Below are 23,675 nucleotides of genomic sequence, written 5' to 3' on the forward strand. Positions count from 1 at the left end.
CACACACACACACACACGCGCGCTTAAATAGATTTACACACACATATATAATTTTAATTAATTAAATTTTAGATTAAATTTTAATGGTAGGAATGAGCAGTGAGGTGTGCTCACTCTCAAATAAATGCATCTTACATGTAATGTCTCTCTCTCTCTCTCTCTCTCTCTCTCTCTCTCTCTCACACACACACACACACACACACATATGCGCATGCACACCCTCTTTCTCTCACATATACATGCACACACTCTCAAACGTTGAAACTCTCTTTCTCTTCTCTCTATCTCTTATACACACACACACACACACGTACACACATGCACATGTACTAATGCAAACACACACTCTTTCCCACCCCCCACACTCACACATAGACTTCCATGTCTCTCTCTCTCTCTCTCTGTGTTTCTCTCTCTCTCTCTCTCTCTCTCCCCTCTACTCACACACACACACACACACATATGCGCCTGCACGCTATCTCTCTTCTCACACACACTCTCCCACATATAGAAACTCTCTCTCTCTCTCTCTCTCTCTCTCTCTCTCTCTTACATACATTCATGCACACACACAAACACACTTCTTTCTCATGCACACGTACACACACACACCCACTCTCTCTCTCTCTCTCACACACACACCCACATGTAAATATATCCTATCTATAATATTATATTTTATTATATTTAGAGACGTATACCTATATATACATGTGCATTTATAAAATGAATAAGCACATATAAACATATATTTTTAATTAAAATTAAATTCTAATATGTGGGGATGCATGATGAGGTGTGTTCACTCTTAAATAAGTATATCTTATATACAATGTCTTTTGTCTTCTCTTTTACATACATATGTCTATGATTATGTGTGCACATACACACGTATGTGTGATTGTGTAATGTCTTCACACGTGCAAGTGTCTTAATTGTGTGTATGTGTTAGTGTGTATTTGTTGTGTGTGTGTGTGTACATGGTGTGTATGTTTTTATTTATGTGTATCCATAGCGAGTGTCTACATGTACGTGTGTGTGAGCATGTGAATATACTCGTGTGTACATCTGTGTAAGTCTAGGGTATCATACCAGTCAAGCAATGCCGGGAGAAATTTATCCACCCACCAGAGCTTCTAGATTTAAACACCAACTCTAGAGTGGTCATGGGGACACATAGAGCTCAACTCAGCTTTGAAACTTCTCACACTCACACTCTGCTCTCACTCTTCTAAGTCTCTCTCTCTCTCTGTCTCTCTCTCTCTCTAGCACACAGTATGTTTCTTAAAACAGAGACACAACATTCCAAGTCAACACATTACAGAGAGTACACATAGATAAAGTGGGTTGCAACATTGCTCTTTGATAAATGTATTACTTCCAAAATCAGTACAACTTCATCATTACAAGTTCATTACAAAGAAATTGCTCGAGACATGACTAAAACCTCCGAAGATTATGACCATAGCATGGTTCACATCATTGGTTGTTCACTAGTTGTGACTATCAGCAACATGCACTTCTACGATCTTCAACTAACTCTCCCGCTACTCGCCTTGCACAATCCTTTTTAGCTCGGTCTTCTTGATCTTGGCAACGACTACCTTAGTTTTTCTAAGTGTTGCACTATCATTAGTTTCAATATTTCAAGACCATAGCCTACTAGTGCAATGGTCGCTATCACACACATTAGTGAAGGTATGCGTGAATCCATTTTCGCTGGTTGACTTGTGTGGTGAAAGGTTCTTTTCTCTGACTTTCCCAAAAAAAATCCTCCATGTTATGTGTTGCATTTTTTTTGAGCACATCGTGTTTTCGTCATTCATGCATCCCGCTCGACACTCTCACTTGGTCTTGGTGTGGGGGGATGAATTGTGCAGGCAATGCAAGTTTTCACGAGTGGCCATGGCGTGGGACACCAGGCTTGGCCCATTTAAAATTAAAAAGACCTTAGCCTTAGCTTGCTGGGCTTGGCCCACTAGAAACATTAAAGCTTTAAACCTTAGTGAAATTTTAAAGCTTTACACCTTAGTGAAATTTCAAAGCTTTAAACCATACATGATATGAATAGCCACCAGCATGATGCGAATCGCTGCCAGCGCATGTAATTGAAACGTCGCCAGTCGCCACGCACACACGCGCTTGAAGAGAAGCAAGTGTGGCCATGGCCTCTGTGCTGCGAGCACAAAAGAAAAGAATTGAAGCCTTCTTACAGCGCCGCTGCAGCCGCATCGTGGCTGTGAAAGAGAAAGAGTCGAAATCGTGCACTCTCTCACACGCGCATAAAGTGAGAGAGGTGCGCTCGTCTTGGTGTCCGGAAGCTAAGAGCGAAGAAGTAGAGAGAAAACAATTCGTCCCGCCTGGATCGCAGAGAAATCACTTGCATCGCAGGAAAACATCCTTCATATTACTTTTTTTTTTCTCTAAGCTTTTCTTTATGGAGTTTTAAAAAAAGTATCATTAAAAACAGAGTGTTTCCTACTTTCATTTGACCGAGAGGATAAAAAAGGAAAAGAAAAAAAGGATAAAAGCGTAACAATATCATTTCTTTTCATTGTATGTGAAGAAGGAAACGGAAGAAGAGAAGATCTACAAAGAAGCAAGTGCAATTCTTACAAACCCTCATAAGTTGTTTGTATTTAAAAAATTGAAAGCATTGTAAAATTCAACCCTTGAGGGCCATGAGGGCATTGTTTCTCGTGGAGAGCGTCATCGGCAAGCACACAAAAGTTTCATCAACAGCAAGAAGAAGTGGCCAGATAAGATTTCCCCGCTCTTTCTTTTTCTCATCATAAAGAGCTACATAATTAGTCTTGTAAATCAAATACATGCACATAAAATTTAATAAACAAAGCACATTTCACATTCTATATTCCTATTAACTAGTGCCTTCTTCATTGGGGTGTTGGGAGAGTGTAGCATTATCCTTGTTGGATATCTGGGGGGGTTGTCGGGTTTTGTCCTCTTTGCCTTGCTCGTCCAGATATTTCCCAGACAGTGGCATGTCCAGTGGGACCTTGACTTGGTCTTGGTTTCGCGACACGAACCTACTTGGAAAGGGGACTTATGCAAAGTGCCAAAGATTGGCAAGATAGCTTGAGAGAGAGTGACCGAGCTAAGAGATACCATAAAAGGGAGAAAGCCAAGCAACACCTACTTCACTCTAACCCCACGAGCACTCATTCCCCACATTCTATGGCACACCGTTGGAGGATTCCACCGCTCATCTAAACAAGTTCAAAATTGCTTGTTTGACCTCACACATCATCGAGGAAGGGCATGTGATGGATTACTTTAGCACTACACTCAAGGGTGAGACCTCAAATTGGTTTGCCAAGCAACAACTAAACTCCATCCCAAACTTTACCGATTTTGAGCAAAAATTCTTGGCTGAATTTTGCAAACCTCCAAACTTCTTCACATTTTTTGAGCAATTACGCTCATTCAAGCAAAATCACCTGCATGAGACCGTGGAACAAGGAGCCACGAGGTTTAGGAACTTTGTTGATCATTACACTCCTGTTTTCAATATTGATCCGCTCACCATCATGGACTCGTTTCTACGAGGCATACACCCTAGCATCCAAATTTTGGTTAGAGCTCATGCCCCAAATGACCTGAATACGGCCATCACTTTTGCCATTAATGTGGAGAGCTCTTATCGATGTGTTTACGAGCCATAATAGGCCATGACTCCATCTCCCTCGTATTATCCATGGCTAGCACCACATACTCCGATTTTTCCCTCCCCGCAACAACCTTGGCCAACCTCATCGTATGTGCCTCAACTTCGACCAACTCAACCATTCCAATTCCCACCCGTTGTACCACCTCACCTTCAAGTGACCTCACCACCTCTTTTGCCTTTAGCACCCCCACCTTCTTCTACCGTAGTGGCTCCCCTAACCTCTTCACAAAATTATGTTCGTGCCCCTCATGCTCCATCACTGTATGTGACTTACCCTGATTCTACTTCTACCACTCCACCACCACCAAATCACATAGGAGGGGATGGGTATGAAAGCACCGCGTCTAGTATTGGGGATTTAAAAAACATGATGACAAATTACATGAACCAACTTAATGAAAATGTGAAGGCTGTGACTTTTGATGTGAATTTTCTAAAGCACCAACAAAACTTGTTGTATGCACGTCGCCCTGAGCCTAATCCCACCAACATGGTGTGTCTCGCTTGTCATGTATCCGCCATCTTTCCAAAGATTGCCCCACTGTTATTTGCACTTATGAGAAATGTTTGGGTAGGGGGCACACAGAGGATGTGTGTTACATTAAGATGCGCCATTTGATGAATAAGAGCACCACTTTGCCACCTCCGGTCCCATTAATCATCGTATTGGTGCCGAGAAACCCCCGGGCCCTAGTTGGACACTTCTTCAGAGGGGGTCTCCTAGTTCTCCAGTAGTTGCTTCGTCTAGTGCTCCACCTACCACCACTCAGAACCCTTTGATTAATATGATTGATACTCAATGGGTGTGTCCTTTTGTTGTAGTCCTTAAAAAGAATCAGCAGCTTTGCATCATATGTGTTGATTATAAGCAGCTTAACAAAGCTACCATTAAGGACTACTACCCTTTGCCTTTTAGAGGTACCTCTGCCTCGCTGAGGTGCATATCCACGACCACCTCGAGCACCATATGAAGGCTGAAAATTCTGTTGTGGAGGCCTGTCCTGCCATCCACGACCATTACCACCACGTCCACGTGATGCGAATCTCCCCCTGCCTCTAAAACCTCTCTGCGAGTAGAAAGCCTGATTCCTGCCATCATCATGGCTAGAAGATGCATCCAGAAATGAATCACTGAGCTTGATTTTCTCAACCAACAAAAGTGAAACCAACTCATCGAAGTCGGGTTGACCTGTACTCCTCACTGAGATAGATGTATCAAAAGATTTGTATTCCTTGCCAAGACCACGCAAGGTAATATCCACCAAATCATCATCAGGCATGGGGGCATTTATTGTGGCCAATGCATCTGCAAACTTCTTGATTTCTTGCACATAAGCATGTATGCTCCTTTTATTCCTTTTCACATTGTGTATCTGCTGTCGCAATTGAGACTTGCGAGCACTCGTATCTGTATCAAACATTTTGACCAAAGTATCCCATGCATCTTTGGGATTCTCAGCATCCTGAATGTGTATGAGCATAGCATCAGAAATGCATATAGAAAAATAATGCAGCACTTTGAACGCTCTCTCTGACCATTGCTTATGAGCAATAAGCTGCTGCTGTGTAGGTTGTCGAGGTAGCTCAGGCTCTGGCTCAGCACCTGTAATGAGATTCCAAAATCCTTTCCCTTTCAAGAAACTCTTTATCCTGTACTTCCATGCCTGGAAGTTCTTCCTATCCAGCTTCTCACCAACAATCTAAACTGGATTGTCCGACATGTCTGCTCAATGTGCACCTTCCGCACAACTCCAAATTTGAAACCGAGCCTTCCTCAGCTCAACCACACTCCAATCAATGTTCCAGATACTCCAAGATAGCCAACAAACTCCAAATTTGATGTAGGAAATCAACCTGTAATCATCCAAAATGAACTGACTCACACAGTTCGAGATAGCCTGAATCGACACGCCTTCCAAGGCTCCAAATCACAATGTAATGGTGCAATCAAGTATGGGAAACTTGCATTGACACCTAATGAACCTCAATGTTGAGTATCAACACCATCTGACATGTGTACAATTCAATTTTTGAAAACCCCTTTCTCTGTTTTTGGAAAAACCAGAAAAACCAGAAAGACCAGTAGAAAATTTGCTCTAATTCCTTCAATATTTGTCCAAATTGGGCAACTAGGCATTCATTAGCTTAGCATTTGTGTCCATCAACTCCATGTAAGAGGAATTTATCCAATTGTAAAAGACCAAGGATTAATTGCTCAATTAAAATGCTCTGTTTCTCTGCAACCAGTGGACAGCCTGTTTTAATCAGCTCATTCCCAGCTCAATTAAGCATCATTGACCAAACAAATTACATAGCCCTCTTCTACAAGGTGTAAAGCATCCAATTGCTAAAGAATTTTTGGAAGATATCAAGCACCAAGTGAGAAATCAATCTCCTCGTAGTCAAAAAACAAAAAAACTTCTCTGTTTCTCTGTTGCTGGCTGCGCCGCCTGCTGTAGGGCTCTTTGGGAGTGGTTGTAATGCTATTTGATGATGATAATAGATGCCCAACACACCTAGGTACATGTGCAATCCACCAATACTTTGATTTTTACCAAATACATGCTCTAAATGCTTCAATTTTGGGCTTCTTTTTCACTGTTTTGTGAGGGCTCAAAAAACAGAGATTTCCATACATTTAAATGCTTCCAAAATGCTCCAAAATTTGTTCAAGGCTTGCATGTGGGTTGCCATTACATCCCTCATTGTCAAATACATATGTCTTTTGCCAGAATCACACATATTTCCACCATACATCAATGTTCCCAAGCTTTAATGGAAAGCTTCAAAAACCAGAATTTTGCTTTGCTTTGATTTGCTTTGATTTGCTTTGTTTTTGCCTGTATCACCTGCAATCCGCTCAAGGATGTTTAGAAGACCTTACCCGGTAGGCCAAGCTTTCAGATCTGATAGTATTTGGTGTGCTCCAAGCTTCACAGCTCCAATGGCCAGCTTCACAGCTTCTTTTCACAGCTTCTTCTTCTCCCTCTTCACTCACTCACTCATAAACCCTAATAAACAGCACAAGGCTCTGATACCATGTTGAAAGAACGGTAGAGGGGGAGGAGACACACACACAGGAGCAAACCCTAATGTATATTGCAAACCCTAACTATAGAGGGAAGCCATGTCCACTCTCACACAAAGCATAATGCACTAATCCATAATCCACACAACACACAATGAGTTGTGTCCACACTCTACTAACCCTAGCTAATGTCCACACACTATGACCAGCTGGACACGCGGTCATTTATGTCTCACACATGTTCCTACCTAATCTGCCAGCACATAGCATAGCTGGCTCACACTGACATCGAGCTTGAATCTCAACAGTCACCTCGTTAGCAAGCATGGCATTTTTATGGATCCCCAAAAAGTTGAGACTATTCTTGCATTTTTGCCACCTACTACCGTGCATCAAGTAAGGGGTCTTCTTGGAGCCGCTAAACACTATAGCCGCTTCATTAAAGATATGGCACAACTTATTTACCACTGAACACACTTCTGCGAGTTGAGCACAAGTTCATTTGGGGAGAACCTCAACAAAATTCCTTCTCTTCTCTTAAAAGTGCATTCACTACCACCCCTATTCTCAAACCACCCGATCCATCCAAGCCTTTTCATTTATTTTTTTCTTGTCCCCATTTGGTAAAATCTGCTTGCATTGCACAACTTTATGATAAAAAAATGCACCCCATCGCATATTAGAGCTGCAAGCTTAAAGATGCTGAAACGTGCTACACGTGTTGAGAGAGCTTGTCTAGCTGTTGCTGAGAGTGCTAGGAAGTTTCACACATATATGGCTACCCAGCACACCATCATCTATGTCTCTAAAGATTCATTACGCCTTTTGTTGAATAAGTTAGAGCCCCTGAGCGTATTATACGATGGATTGTTGAGTTGCAGGCCTTTGACTATGAGCTTAAATCTAAACCTCCTGCATTGCAAAAGTTAGTGGATTGCTTAGCTGATGTAATCCCATGCAAAGATGAGCCTATTGCACCTACACCTGAGTTGTTTCGCATTGAGTATGCACGTGAGTGGTATGACCAAATTGCTCATTATTTGTCCACACTTGAGTTTCCTTCTGACATGAGCAAAGCCGTCGCGAAGAAGAGATTAGTTACGCATGCTCAGAAATTCACTATCATTGATGGGTCTTTGTACCACAAGGGATTTGAGGGCATTTATCGCCGATGTGTTGCACGAGAGGAAATTCCACACATTTTGAAAGAGCATCATGATAGTGCATGTGGAGGTCATTTCGCTGGGAAACTCACTGCACTGAAAATTTTGAGGGCTCGGTATTGGTGGCCATCCGTTTTTAAGGATTCATTTGAGTGGTGTAAAAGATGTGATGTTTGCCAGAGAGCCACCCGCCTTGAGAATTGTTCGCGCCCTAATAATCCTATTCTAGCTTCCCTTCCTTTCGAGAAGTGGGGGATTGACTATGTAGGCCCTATTACACCTACTTCTAGGCATGGGAAATCTTATATCATTGTTCCTACGGATTACTTAACTAAGTGGAATTTGAGGCTGGAGCTGTGAGGAAAGATGATGCATGCACTACTGCTACATTTTTGACTGAGCATATCATTTGTCATTTTGGGGTGCCTGTTGAGTTAGTTTCTAATAGGGGACCCCATTTTCTTAACGATGTCATTGAGAAACTCAGTGCCTATTTCAATATCCGTCACGACGATAAAACCACCCCCTACAAACCTTCTACTAATGGGCAAGTTGAGAGCACAAACAAAACTTTGGTCACTATCCTTAGAAAAATTGTGGACACTCATAAAAGAGATTGGGATGAGAAGTTGCCAGCAGCTGTTTGGGCTTATAACACTACTTTCAAGGAATCCATGGGGTTCACTCCTTTCTCTTTAGTTTATGGGCAAGAATGTGTGTTACCTATTGAGCTTGAGTTGGCGAGTTTGAGGTTTTTGCACGAGCACACACTACCTTTGGAGGAGAGTTTGCAAGAGAGATTGGGAACTTTGGAGCATCTAGATGAGTGGAGATTGAGAGCCTATCTACATCAAGAGGTTACTAAGAAATGTCAAACCAAGCAACGGGATAAGAAATCTAAAACCTATTCTTTTGAGAAAGGGCAACTGGTTCTTCTCTATGATGCATGTCGTGAGCTTTTCCCTGGGAAGTTGAGCCATTTATGGTTGGGTCCTTATCACATTGTTGAGGTTTATCCTCGGAATAAAGTCCAGCATGCAGAAATGGATGGGACATGGTTCTCTACCAAAACCAATTTTGATAAAATTAAGCCCTATTGGATGTGATTGCATTCACTTTTCCGTTATGAGTTGTAGATGATGTTGAATCTACCACGTCTTTTTGGAGTCTATACTTTGATGGAGAATGTAGGGGCAAGGACAAACTTGGTAGTTGCGGCGGCATTGCCATATATCCACCTGACGGGAATGCTATTCTTTTTTGGGAGTTCTTTTGGGAGATCATTTGAGCAACAACATTGCTGAATATCAATCACTTTTGATTGGTTTGAGAGCACTACTTCTTTTGGGAGCATCTCATGTTCATATCTATGGAGACTCACAACTCGTGGTCCACCAGTTTCATGGCCAAGCCCACACCCTCCACCCTTCGATGCACTACTATAGTCTTTTAGCCCATGACCTCTTCATCCATTTCACCTCTTCTTCCTTGACCTTTTTGCCTCGTCATGAAAATCGTGTTGCAGATTCCTTAGCTTTGATGGACCTTTGTGGTTCATTAGGAAGTGAATGGGGTCTTCTTGGGCCCTTTAATTTGCCCAAGCCTAATCAAGGTCATTAAGGAATAGCCAAATGGGGGGTTGCCATGTGGACTGAAATGTTGGGTTTGTAAGAGAGGTGTAAGAGTGGTCAAAGGGTGCACTTTTCCTCCCAAAAAGGGGGGGGGAGGCAATTTTACAATTTTCGGACCTCCATAACTTCTACATACAAGCTCCGATTTGAGCGGAGATTATAGATCCGTGATCTACGCATCAAGAGCTTTCCATAGATATGTTACATGATATGGTTTTGTCCGCTAGATTTTAAATTCCATTTCCTCCCAAAATTCAAATTCGAATAAAGTAGCCGTTTTGAAGCTTCTAATTAGAAAACGTTTCTTCTTAAGAGAAAAGGTTTGACTCCTTAAACTGCCAAATAAAAGGGCCCAAGAAGCCTTCCATTGAGGTCCTAATGCTTTTACCCAAAATTTTAAATGTGCCTTGGCGGATACCCATTCCTTTGACATTGATCCTTGGGAAATGGTGCAAGACCTTAAGTGTTTGGGAGTTGAGGAGCTGGGTAGTCTTCTAAGGGTTTTTAAGTCATCCCATCCTTCCACTTTTGCTTCTCTCATTCTATCCATGACCCGTCGATTGATTCACTTGTCAGATGTTATCTTTCTCACTATAGATCCTAGCCACTTGCTCATGATCCTGTAGCCCAATGGAGAAGGCACTAGTCTAACCTAAAATTCTGGGTTCACACTAGCCAGCTAGCTTTCCCTGCAGGATGCCACTGTTGCATTTTTTTTAGCACATCGTGTTTTCGTCATTCATGCATCCCGCTCAACACTCTCACTTGGTCTTGGCATGGGGGGAAGAATTGTGCAGGCAATGTAAGTTTTCACGAGTGGCCATGGCATGGGACACCGGGCTTGGCCCATTTAAAAATAAAAAGACCTTAGCCTTAGCTTGCTGTTGGGTTTGGCCCACTAGAAACATTAAAGCTTTAAACCTTAGTGAAATTTTAAAGCTTTACACCTTAGTGAAATTTTAAAGCTTTAAACCGTATACATGATATGAATAGTCACCAGCATGATGCGAACCACTGCCAGCTCATGTAATTGAAACGTCGCCAGTCGCCACGCGCACATGCACTTGAAGAGAAGCAAGTGCGGCCATTCGCTTTGCCGACCTCTGTGTTGGGAGCAGAAAAGAAAAGAATTGAAGCCTTTTTACAGTGCCCCTGTAGCCCATTGCATCGTGGCTGCTGTGAAAGAGAAAGAGTCAAAATCGTGCACTCTCTCACACGCACATAAAGTGAGAGAGGTGCACTTGTCTTGGTGTCCGGAAGCGAAGAGCGAAGGAGAGAGAAAACAATTTGTCCTGCCTAGATCGTAGAGAAATCACCTGCATCGCAGGAAAACATCCTTCATATTACTCTTTTTTTTTCTCTCTAAGCTTTTCTTTATAGAGTTTAAAAAAAAGTATCATTAAAAAAAGAGTGTTTCCTACTTTCATTTGACCGAAAGGATAAAAAAGGAAAAGAAAAAAAAGGATAAAAGCATAACAATATCATTTCTTTTCATTGTATGTGAAGAAGGAAATGGAAGAGGAGAAGATCTTCGTAACAAAGAAGCATAACAATATCATTTCATTGTGTGTGAAGAAGGAAACGGAAGAGGAGAAGATCTTCGTAACAAAGAAGCAAGTGCAATTCTTAGCGACAAATAGGATAAAAGCATAACAATATCATTTCCTTTCATTGTATGTGAAGAAGGAAACGGAAGAGGAGAAGATCTTCGTAACAAAGAAGCAAGTGCAATTCTCAGCGACAAATAGTAACCTAGTTTCGCACTTACTTACTCACATAGCCACATGTTAGCAAACCCTCGTAAGTTGTTTGTATTTAAAAAATTGAAAGCATTGTAAAATTCAACCCTTGAGGGCCGTGAGGGCATTGTTTCTCGTGGAGAGTGTCATCGGCAAGCACACAAAAGTTTCATCAACATCAAGAAGAAGTGGCCAGATAAGATTTCCCCACTCTTTCTTTTTCTCATCATAAAGAGCTACATAATTCGTCTTGTAAATCAAACACGTGCACATCAAATTCAATAAACAAAGCACATTTCACATTATATTTTGCCTCGTCCATTGTTGTCGTAGTGTCATCTCGCTCTTTTGTCATTTGTCAGAAAGAATCCATAGCATATATTCCTATTAACTAGTGCCTTCTTCATTGGGGTGTTGGGAGAGTGTAGCATTATCCTTGTTGGATATCTGGGGGGGTTGTCGGGTTTTGTCCTCTCTGCCTTGCTCGTCCAGATATTTCTCAGACATTATGTCTTCTCGTAGATTTTTTTGGGGGGTTTATTTCTAGCAAGATAAGTCTGCGACGAGTTTTCTAGTGGAGTTGCAGTAGTGATCCCCGAGCAGGATCACCAGGTATTTCTCGCTGATTTTCCTCTCAGCGGAATGGAAAGACAGGTGCTTGGGGTATCAGACTAGTTAGGCAATGCCATGGGAGACATGTAGCCACCTGCTGCCAGAGCTTCTGGATTCGAACACCAACTCTAGAGTGGTCATGGGGACATGTAGAAGTCAACTCAGCTTTGAAAGGTCTTTGACATTATCAAAACTTGTATCTTATGGAAAATCTGGACTAGAAGGAATGAAATTATATTCTTGAGGGCTACATGTACATGGTTGCAAGATTCTGAGTTGATGTATAAATTTGGACTAGAAGGAATGAAATTATATTCTTGAGGGCTACATGTACATGGTTGCAAGATTCTGAGTTGATGTATAAATGTGTGCGCATGTGCTGGTCTGTATGTAATGTAAAGAGAATTAGATCTCTGGAATTGGATTTGCTTATTCAAAACCTATAGAGGAATATGCTTTGAATGTTTCCTTGATGCTTTATAAGCTTCAACAAACATACTAGGGTTCTTCCCCTAATGATGGATTGTTGGCTGCATGTGAGAGGTTGGGTTGAGAAGAAAAGGTCGCCTAAATTTGGACCTAAAACTTAGAGAGGGCCGCAAGGAAAAACCAATTGATCACACATTTGTTGCCTTTATTAAGCACCCGGTTGGCACTAGACCCACAGTCAAAGTTTGGTCAAAGTGAGGGAAAATGTTGGAAAAACAGTTTTGTCATGGCTGCACTACAGATTCCATGATGGAGGCTTGCTTGTTGTTGGGGTATCAGATCTCTTGGAAATAATCTTATTTCTTGTGTGAGGATGAAAGATGGAAGTTTTTATGTAAAATCTTGAATGAGGTGAAAAAAGAGTAGATATTAGGTTTTTTTGGATTTGGTGTATGATATATTTGAAACAGTTAATATAAATAAATATTATTGGTCCAAAAAGAAATCATAAAATGTTAAAAATTTACATACAATTTACTTTTTTACGCGATTGTCTTTTTTAGAAAAATCTGAGAAATTCAAAATAGCAGGTTGAAATCTCCTATGAAAGAAATTGAACTGGTTTTAAAAAAAGACAGCAATACTGTAATTTTTTGCCAAAAAGTATAGTTGCTTTCTTGAAATTTCGGGTTGTGGTGAGGAATTATGTTTTTTTTCAAGCAATGTCCCCAACGTGCTTTGCAGCTTAGTAGTATTGCACCCGCACATTGTTGCAGTCGACCAAGGTTCCAAAAAAGAACTATTCTCTCTACAACCATCTCTCTCTCTCTCTCTCTCTTTCACACACACACACACACACACACACACACACACACACATGGAGATGACCGTCTCCCTCTCTCTCTCACATACATACTCTCAAATGTTGAAAGTCTCTCTCTCTCTCTCTCTCTCTCTCTCTCTCTCTCTCACATGCACACACATATACACTCTCTCTCTCTCTCTCTCTCTCTCTCTCTCTCACACACACACACACACACACACATGTGCACAAACTCCCTCTCTCTTCTTACACTCTCCCACACATAGAAGTGCTCTCTCTCTCTCTCTCTCTCTCTCTCTCTCTCTCTCTCACACACACACACACACACACACACACACTCACACTCACACACATGCGCGTATGCACAGATACACACATACTCTCTCTCTCTCTCTCTCTCTCTCTCTCTCTCTCTCTCTCTCTCACGCACACATACACATGTAAATATATAGTATATAAAATATTATGTTTTAGATACATACACATATACTTATACATATATGCATGTATTTAAAAATATAAATACAAACATCGACATAATTTAATTAATTTTGATTAAATTTTAATATACAAAGATGGGTGATAAGCTGTGGTCACTTTTAAATATATAGATAGATATATCATACACACATCGAAACACACATACACACACACATATATGTATATACATATACATTCATACATACATATGTATGTATGTTTGTATAAATGTAAATAAAAACGCACACATGTATACACACATATAAATATATGTGTGTATACTGTATGTATAAAGGTAAATAAAAACACACACACATATAAATATATGTTTTCTATTTAATTTATATTTTTGTTTATATTTTATTAAAAGCTACTTTTTATTCTCTCACTCTCTTTCTCTCTTTTCACCCTCTCGCTCATTACATCTCTCTCTCTCTCTCTCTCTCTCTCTCTAGGTCTACCCCACCAACCTCACTCTCTCTCAAGCACATTCTAGTGTACATGCATGCATATACTCTCTCTCTCACACACACATGTACACACTGCAGATACACTAATGCAAACACACTCTCTCCTCCCACACAATCTCTCCTCTCCGACACAAAATATCCCCTACTAGAAATTCTCTCTCTCTCTCTCTCTCTCTCTCTCTCACACACACACACACACACACACACACATGTACACACCGCACATACACTAATGCAAATGCACACTCTCTCCTCCCACACAAACTATCTCCTACATAGAAATTGTCTACCTCTCTCTCTCTCTCATACACACACACTCCCTCTCTCTTCACGCACACTCTCTCTCACATAGAAACTCTCTCTCTCTCTCTCTCTCTCTCTCTCTCTCTCTCACACACACACACACACACACACACACACACACACTTAAATAGATTTACACACATATATAATTTTAATTAATTAAATTTTAATTATAAGAATGAGTGGTGAGGTGTGCTCACTCTCAAATAAATGCATTATACATTTAGTCTGCAGCAAGAGAGAGAAGCTCTTCTAGACCTAAAGAGAGTTGTGGCACAACATGTAAGAAGGAGAAATACATGGGTTAAGATATGGGAAGAGTGTTGTGAGTGGTAGGGTGATAAGGCATCTCGCAGGGTCACGGCTCTCAAGTTTCCTATGTGTCTAGACAAAGAAGGCTGTACTGATGTATGTGGCCCCTTGCCTTCTTACCTTGCTAGCTTAGCCTCTTTAAATAGTGGACCTTTAAGGTGGGTACTTTTCTAGCACCATAACCTTGGCCTCCTTTCTGAAAAGCATCACCTACCTTCACCTCGGTCTCGCAACTCCTTCTCCAAGCTCAACATGTCCCTCATTCCTAAGGTCACTTACCTTGGTCTCAATGCTAATGCGCTTAGTGGCATCATTCCTATATAGCTTGGCACTTTGCAAAGCCTTACTTATGTCACTTAATGCTTTTCAAAACCCCTTACAATGGCCTAGGATGGGTAACTTATCTTTGCAAACATTCATAAGGGGTACTTGAAACAAGTAATAGCTTGAAAGTCATAAGATCAAAAAATCTAAGCACAAGTGCCAAAGATCCCAGCATGACCGCCTCAGCTGCAACAGAGAAGCCCCTCTGTCACGTCCAATCCCAGTGCCCAGTTCATCTAAAAAGGGAGGTAGAGGGATAGGGGAGGCTTATATATATATATATATATAGCTATCAACTCCGTGTTTATGGGATAATCAACACACAAGCGGGATCAACCAGATAGACACAACAATGTTTCTTCTAACACCCCCTACAATGAGGAGAGGGTCACATTACTTTCTTGTTGTACAACTTAGAGGCACAAGTAATGAACTAGCTCACAGAGGTCTGGGGTTGATAGGATGGAACTCTATGTCCAAGGCATCCTATGGGCCCCCTTAATGTTGTTGTTGTTACATTTTTTTTTCTACCCTTCCACTATGTTTTGATGCATGAGCATATGCGTGGCAGCATGCGCATAAGCTTGCCGAAATCAACCCAATTAGAAGGAGGAAAAGTAAGCATGCTTAAGGAGGCATCTTTAGAGGAAGTTGCAGAGAGTCAAGAGCCAGTGTCGGATGAGCAATCGTCTGATCAACCTCCCATAGCACGCGTAGGAGTAACACCTTTCCCTGATAGATTAAAAGTACCATGTGCTAAGAAGGTCGAGATAGGTGCTAAAGTTGATCCAAAACCTCAATTTGATTTATGGGATATATTGGAACGTGTGAGGTGTCTATTAGTCTACCTACATTAGCGGAGATCTCTCCAATATGTCGAAAGCAGATGTATCAACGACTTGCACGTCAACGTTCGCGGGTGAGAAAAGAAGTGACCCCTAAAGAACCTTTGGAAACAGGAGTGCAAGTAATTGATATGTTTATGGATTCTGAGGCTCTGACTATTACGGTAGAAATTGGACATCATCAGGTCATGGGGGTACAGCTAGATGGCGGAGCTGCGGTGAATCTCATGACTGAACACACAATGGAAGAGTTGGGCCTAAAGGGTTTAGAGCCCACAAATATCATGTTGCGAGTAGTAGCAGATCAACGTCGAGTGAAACCATTAGGTCTGCTTCAAGGAGTAAAGACTATAATAGCTGGATTGGAGTTTTGCGTTACCTGTCTAGTAGTGCGACCGCATTCCTATGGTGCAGCGTTTCCAATCTTGGTAGGACGACCTTGGTTAGTACAAGCTCGTCGATGTGTTCAAAAGTGGCATAAAGGGATAATAACCATAGGTCCACGCACGGATAGAGTTCAATTGAGGGTTGTGTCTAAAGAATTCTTGATGGAGTTCACTAAACCACCTTCTACAACCGAAGAAATGACGGGATATGGAAGTGATACATCCGTTGGTGAGGAAGTAGTCCAAGAACGCTTTGTATTAAATAAAGATAAGTATGCTCGTTTTCTTCAAAATGGGTATCAAATGCAAATGGTTGATACGGATGAGTCTATAATGCAAAAGAGAGAGTGCTCTAACTTTGCTTTGGATGCCGGTATGGGAGAATATCGAGTGCATTTTTCTTCGGAGAATGACTCTGACAATGACATTACCGATTGGTTGTCATCACCAGAGGAGTGTGTAGTGGATTGCTTTTGCATGGATATAATCAAGCAGAGGAGAGCAGATGATGGGGATAAAGCAAGGCACCAAGAGCTATATGCCTTTATTGAGAAATTGCAAGAGCAGTTAGAGCTAGAACGAGTTTTTTCTAGTGAGTCGATGGACGCATTATTAAAGAAGGTGAAGCTGCTAGAGGAAGATAAGGGACGAGCTGAGATAAAAATTAGACATTTGCAAGATTTGACCTTGCAACTTGAAGAGTGCCGTCATGAAGAAGAAACTTCTTGGGAAGCCTTACTTCGAGAAAAAGATCGTGAGATTGGTCGTTGTCAACAAGAACTCAAATATAATGCAAGGTATACTCGAAAGTTGCTTAGAGAATGTGAGAGATATAAGCAAAAAGATAACAAGAGTGAGGATGGCTCGTCGTTGCAAAAGATGAGTAGAAGGAAAAATAAGTCATTTTCTAGAGAGTTCTTGAAAGCACAATACAATGAAACAATAGGAGGTGATGGAGGAGAGTTCAATGATTGGATTGATTCCAAGATGATTGAGGTAGTGAGGGATGCTTTTATGGTCCAAATTGAGGAGCCTATCAATGATGAAGAGGAAATAGACCCTTTAATGGTGATACCTTATACCCATGAAAGTCTTGTAAGTGCTCATTCTTCGCACGAAGAGGAGGAGGAGTGTAACACCAAGCAAAAGTTTCTAGAAAATGTTTGTTTCAAAGTGAGAGACCATCCACCTATACAAGCTAGATCTCGTCGACGATCAGCCTTTGTTTCTGATGCATTAGAAATTACTCAGCGCTGGGAAGTTGAAGAGGGAAAATGCTTTACATTGGGGAGTCAATTGCAAGAACGAACCTTAACTAGATTGAGAGAGGTTTTACAAACATACAAACATGTCTTTGCTTGGTCCTATAAAGACTTGCAGGGAGTGAAACCTGAGATATGCTAGCATTACATTGATTTAGAGCCAAACGCTAGGCCGGTATGCCAACGTCAAAGGCGCACAAACCCTGTCTATGCAGAACTTGTGAAAGCAGAAATAACAAAGCTGTTAGATGCGGGTTTCATTTATCCTGTGGCATACAGTGAGTGGGTTTCCCCAATTGTAATTGTTCCAAAGAAAAATTGTAAGATTAGAATTTGTGTGGATTATCGAAAGCTAAATGATAAGACTAAGAAGGATCACTTTCCATTGCCTTTCACTGATCAAGTTCTAGACCGAGTAGCAGGGCATAAATTGTATTCCTTCTTAGATGGTTTTAGCGGTTATAATCAAATACAAATCCACCCAGATAATCAACCAAAAACCACTTTTACAACAGAATGGGGAACGTATGCTTATCGAGTGATGCCATTTGGATTATGTAATGCTCCATCTACTTTCCAACGGGTGATGATGGCTTCATTTCAAGAGTTTTTACAAAAGTGGATGGAAATCTTTTTGGACGATTTTTCAGTTCAAGGGGATGAGGAGGATATGCCTGAGAAGTTGTCTAAGGTCTTTGATCGTTGTCAGCAAACCGGTATTTCCTTGAATCCGGAGAAATGTGTTTTTGGCATTAAGAAAGGAATCTTGTTAGGTCACATGATTTCATCTGAGGGCATTACTGTGGATGATAGTAAAATCAATAAGATACGTGATCTGCCTGCACCTACAACCATGAAGCAATTACGAGGGTTTTTGGGACATGCTAATTATTATCACCGATTCATATTGAATTTTGCTTTGTTGGTAAACCCTTTAACTACTCTTCTTCGAAAGGATGTACCCTTTGAATGGTCACAAGATTGTCAGGAGGCTTTTGATACGATCAAAGATCTATTGATAAAAGCACCAGTTTTGATACCCCCAGATTGGTCTAAACCTTTTCATATTCATGCAGACGCTTCACACACAGCTGTAGGAGCAGTTCTTTGTCAAGCAGAAGATAAGAAGGTAGACCATCCGATTTATTATGCGAGTCGCAATTTGACAAATACAGAGAGAAATTACACTACAACGGAGAAGGAATGTTTATCCATGGTATTTGCCGTGAATAAATATCGACATTATTTATTGGGCAAGCTTTTTACAATTTATGTGGATCATCAAGCACTAAGATACCTTTTGAACAAGACAGATCTGGCGGGGCGAGTAATTCGATGGATGTTACTTTTTTAAGAGTTTGATTTTGAGGTGGTTACTCGTCCTGGAAAATCTCATGTATTGGCGGATCATCTTTCTCGACTTTTGACTGAGGATATTGAGGAGGGAGTGGATGATGAATTGCCTGATGCGGCATTATTTTTGACCGATTGTACACTTCCTTGGTTTGCGGATATTGCAAATTTCTTGAGCACTGCTCATTTTCCAGGAGGTGCTAGCAAGTATGAAAAAAAGAAAATTTTATTGCAATCTCGCCACTACACCCTCTTTGGTGGTTATTTGTATTGTTATTTTCCTATTAGGGAGGGGGTGTATCGTCGTTGTGTGCGAGAGGATGAGATACCTTCTATCTTACGTGCACTTCATGATGAGCCATGTGGAGGTCATTTTGCGGGGGAATTAACCGCTCGCAAAGTATTGCTAACAGGGTATTGGTGGCCAACTGTTTATAAAGACTCTTTCGAGCATTGTAATCGTTTTGATAAGTGTCAACGGGTTGGTCAACCCACACCACAATTTGCGACCCCTTTAAATCCAATTTTGGCTTTAAAACCTTTTGAGAAATGGGGAATTGATTTTGTGGGTCCGATTGATCCACCCACTCGTTTTATCGATCCAATCGATACATTCTTGTGTGCACGGATTATGTGACCAAGTGGGTTGAAGCTAAACCTTTGAAAACGGATAGGGCATTGGATGTCGCCAAATTTTTATATGAAAATATCATTACTCGTTTTGGTTGTCCGTTGGAGTTGGTGAGTGATCGTGGTTCTCATTTTTTAAATGAGACCATTACGGAATTAACGAAACTTTACAAAATCAAGCATCGAAAATCCACTCCGTATTATCCTCGAGCTAATGGTCAAGTGGAGGTGACCAATCGAATACTGGAAACGATTTTAACCAAGACAGTATCGGAAAATCGACGCGATTGGGATGAGCGATTGTTTGAGGCTTTGTGGGCATACCGTACCACATTTAAGGTTACGACTCAAAATACACCTTTCACTCTAGTGTATGGTACAGAAGAAATTTTCCCAATAGAGAAGGAAATACCCACATTACGCGTTGCCTTGGAATCTCGACTAGGTGAGAAGGAATCTTTAGAGGCTCGATTACTGGCCTTGGTGAGGTTGGATGAGATACGTTTAACGGCTCTACAAAATGTTGAGGCGATGCAACATAGACGAAAGGCTTGGCACGATCATCACATTAAGGTGAGGGAGTTTCAAAAGAATGATCAGGTTTTAGTCTATGACAATCGATATTATAAGTTTCCTGGCAAATTACAAATGAGGTGGTTAGGCTGTTAGAGGCCTTTAATAATGGTTCTTTGATTGTCCAAGACCCTGATGCTGTAATAGCTCCTTTTCGTGTTAATGGTCTGATGTTTTTGGCCATTCTCATAAGCTATTGAGTAAAGCTCTTGAGCTCTCTAGCTATGGCAACTCTCTAACTCTCTCTATTGTACTCTAATGAGCATCAGGCTCCTATGAGTATAGCTCCACTTCTTTCTCTTAATATGTTTTAGCACCATTGAAGTAGATTAATCTATGATTAGTTGAATGCTTCTTTCTTTCTCTTGTGTATCCTGCATGCTTGTAGTGTGTGTGTGTGTAGTCTCCATTGATGCAAGCTCTTGCCCACTTCATTGGCAATGAGTTATTCATGGATAGACTCTCTCTATGAGCTTGTGGGTTTGTGAATGTTACATTCTATGCTTTCTTAAGCTTGTGGGTTAGTAGATGCATGCTTATGGATTTGCAGGCATTAGGGAAAGCTAAGATTTAATCAATGTTTGAATGGGATTAAGAGATTGCCATGCATTGCTTGTTCTCTTGATTAGTGTAGTGGATTTAAGGAATTGAGAGATTGATTGAGGTGTTGAATGGTTGAATCGTCAAGTGGTGGTTTGTGTATGTGAGCTCTCCCTCATGGGATAAGCCTTCATGCACTAATCGGGTCGAATCCTCGGATTGACATTGTGTTTCTGAACACATTTGTTGATCGGTAGTACTCTATGGGCACTATATTGCACAGTAGAGAGAACCGCTCTACAACAACCTCTGAGGGCTTCTCCCCTTTTTAGGGTTTAATCAAGATTTCCTGGTCTATTATTCCTTAGAATATAGAAAGCCTACCTCTTGTACACATATGTAGGCATTTCTTTCTTACAAAAGGACATAATTTTGATTGGGGAACTTTTGCACCATACGTCATTGTAGTTCATCAATTATAACATTTATCAAGGTTGAAATAATAAATAGGAAACAAAATGTGCCCAAGGGAGGCAGCACCGGTGTGGCCTCTATGGGCACATTTTTTTGGCATATTTGTTTTTCCTATTGGAGTTCATCACCAGTGTGGCCTCCCTTGGGCACTTTTTTGGCACATTGTTTTTTCCTATTAGTAGTTCATCAATCGATGTATTCTCCCTTGGGAACATTTTTTGGCACTTTTTGTTTCCTATTTGTAGTTCATCAATGCAAACATTGATCAAGGTTGAAATAATAAAAAATAGGAAAAAAATGCCCTTAGGCACATTTTTTTGTTGGAAGAAATATCGTTGTGTCTACATGGTTGATCCCACTTGTGTGTTGATTATCCCATATACACAGAGTTGATTAGCTAAAAATATTATATTATATATATATATATAATCATCTAAGGCCTTCCCTATCCCTCCACCACGCTTTTTGGGTGAAGTGGACACCACGATTGGAGGTGATCAGGGGGGCTTCTCTCTCATGTCTGAGACAGTCGTGCTAGGGTATTTTGTGCTTATGCTTTTAGTGGCATTAGAGCAGCGGTATCAAAGTGGCTATGCTCCCTCTCTCCATTTTTAGCTAGATAGTGTACGCTCCTCCCTTAGTCGACCAAGCCATTAATGCTAGACAAGCTCGTGACAACAACATTAAGGTTGGCCATAGGATGCCTTGGACATAGAGTTCTATCCTGTCAACCCCAGACCTCTCTGAGCTAGTTCATTGCTTGTGCCTCTAAGTTGTACAACAAGAAAGTAATGTGACCCTCTCCTTGTTGTAAGGGGTGTTGGAAGAAACATTGGTGTGTCTTCTTGGTTGATCCCGCTTGTGTGTTGACTATCCCATAACCACGGAGTTGTAAGGCCTCCCCTATCCCTCTACCTCCCTTTTTACATGGAGTGGGCGCACTGGGATTGGACGTGATAGAGAGGCTTCTTTGTTGCATCTGAGACGGTCGTGCTAGGGTCTTTGGCACTTGTGCTTAGATTTTTTGATCTTATGACTTTCAAGCTATTATTTGTTTCGAGTACCCCTTGTGAATGTTTGCAGAGATAAGTTGCCAATTCTAGGCCATGGTAAGGGGTTTTAAAAAGCATTAAGTGAGATAAGTAAGGCTTTACAAAGTGCCAAGCTATATAGGAATAATGCCACTAAGCGCATTAGCATTGAGACCAAGGTAAGTGACCTTAGGAATGAGGGACATTTTGAGCTTGGAGAAGGAGTTGCGAGACTGAGGTGAAGGTAGGTGATGCTTTTCGGAAAGGAGGCCAAGGTTATGGTGCTAGAGAAGTAGCCACCTTAAAGGCCCACTATTTAAAGAGGCTATAAGCTAACAAGGTAAGAAGGCAAGGGGCCACATACATCAGTACAGCCTTCTTTGTCTAGACACATAGGAAACTTGAGAGCCGTGACCTTGCGAGATGCCTTATCACCCTACCACTCACAACACTCTTCCCATATCTTGAACTCTGTAGTTCTCCATTTTACATGTTGTGCCACAACTCTCTTTAGGTCTAGAAGAGCTTCTCTCTCTTGCAGACTAAATGTATACCACTCTGCAGCATCTCTTATCAATACACCCAATATTAATTTAGAGGCTCAAAATACTTGTAGGGAAAGAAACAGCTCCACATTTTGGCATGGAGGGAGGTAGGGAGAGAGAGAAATTCAAAACTAGAAGGAAATATACATTTCAAGTTGTTAGCAGTTTGGACTTCCACTAAGTAGGCCATAGCATTCACTTTAATGACTATTTTGGAGATACCAAGATCAAGAAGGGCTATTATTTCTCTTTAGGGTAAAGGACACGGGTCCAAAAGTAAGAGAATACATACCTTGCTTTGTCACACACCTAAACCATGAATTTGTTGATGTAGAGAGTGAGTATTAGTTTTGTTCCATCAAAAGTTGTGCAAGAAGAGCGCCCTTCTACTCACCTTCACTCAATACATTTCTATGGATTTTTTTAAGAACTACATGCATTTGATCCGATTCAATCATCAAGAAAGTAAGGGCTGATAGGCGATTTTGTTTTTGCAGCTTCACCTAAGACTAAACCTTGGGTTATTAAGGGTGCAGAGCATGTGATGGTACACCTATCCCTACACTTAGGGTGTGGTCAATGGATGATGGGACATGTTTGCACCCACATGAGATATATATGCTTCAAGAAAATGGATTTGTGATTCAAATTGAGGGCCAGCTCTGTAGTTAGCTCAACCAAATGCAACTATAGTAAAATTTCCTAGTGCTTTTCATTCAAAATACAGGGATCACAATATTTTTAAGTGGATATCCTGACTAACTAAAGATTTCCACGAGAACATAGATAAGGGAAGGACCTTGGATACACAAGTTATTTGTGAGCCCATTATAACTTTTATGCTAGTACTAAAGCTATAGAACAATGGGTGTGAACTACTCTATGTCAATATTACTCTCCATGATGCACATGTAAAGGGTTTAAAAAATGAGAGAGCAAGCACCTAGGATAAATGCCATGCAAGCACTTATACTTCATGTACTTGCGTAGATTCTAGGATTGGATTCATTGTCTCATGAGTTCATGAAACACTC

The 23,675-nt window shown here is 41.0% G+C and overlaps 1 protein-coding gene across 1 annotated transcript; it reads left to right on the forward strand.

Moving 5' to 3' along the window:
- Window positions 1-3,548: 3,548 nt before the first annotated feature.
- LOC147636522 (uncharacterized) lies at window positions 3,549-8,239 on the forward strand. The gene is given in 2 exon segments (XM_086802128.1): window positions 3,549-4,259; window positions 7,598-8,239. Coding segments are annotated over 2 exon segments (1,353 nt in total).
- Window positions 8,240-23,675: the final 15,436 nt, after the last annotated feature.

The sequence above is a fragment of the Cibotium barometz genome, chromosome 8, assembly GCF_041138505.1.
Source record: "Cibotium barometz isolate CiBa-2024 chromosome 8, ASM4113850v1, whole genome shotgun sequence".
NCBI classification, from domain to species: domain Eukaryota; kingdom Viridiplantae; phylum Streptophyta; class Polypodiopsida; order Cyatheales; family Cibotiaceae; genus Cibotium; species Cibotium barometz.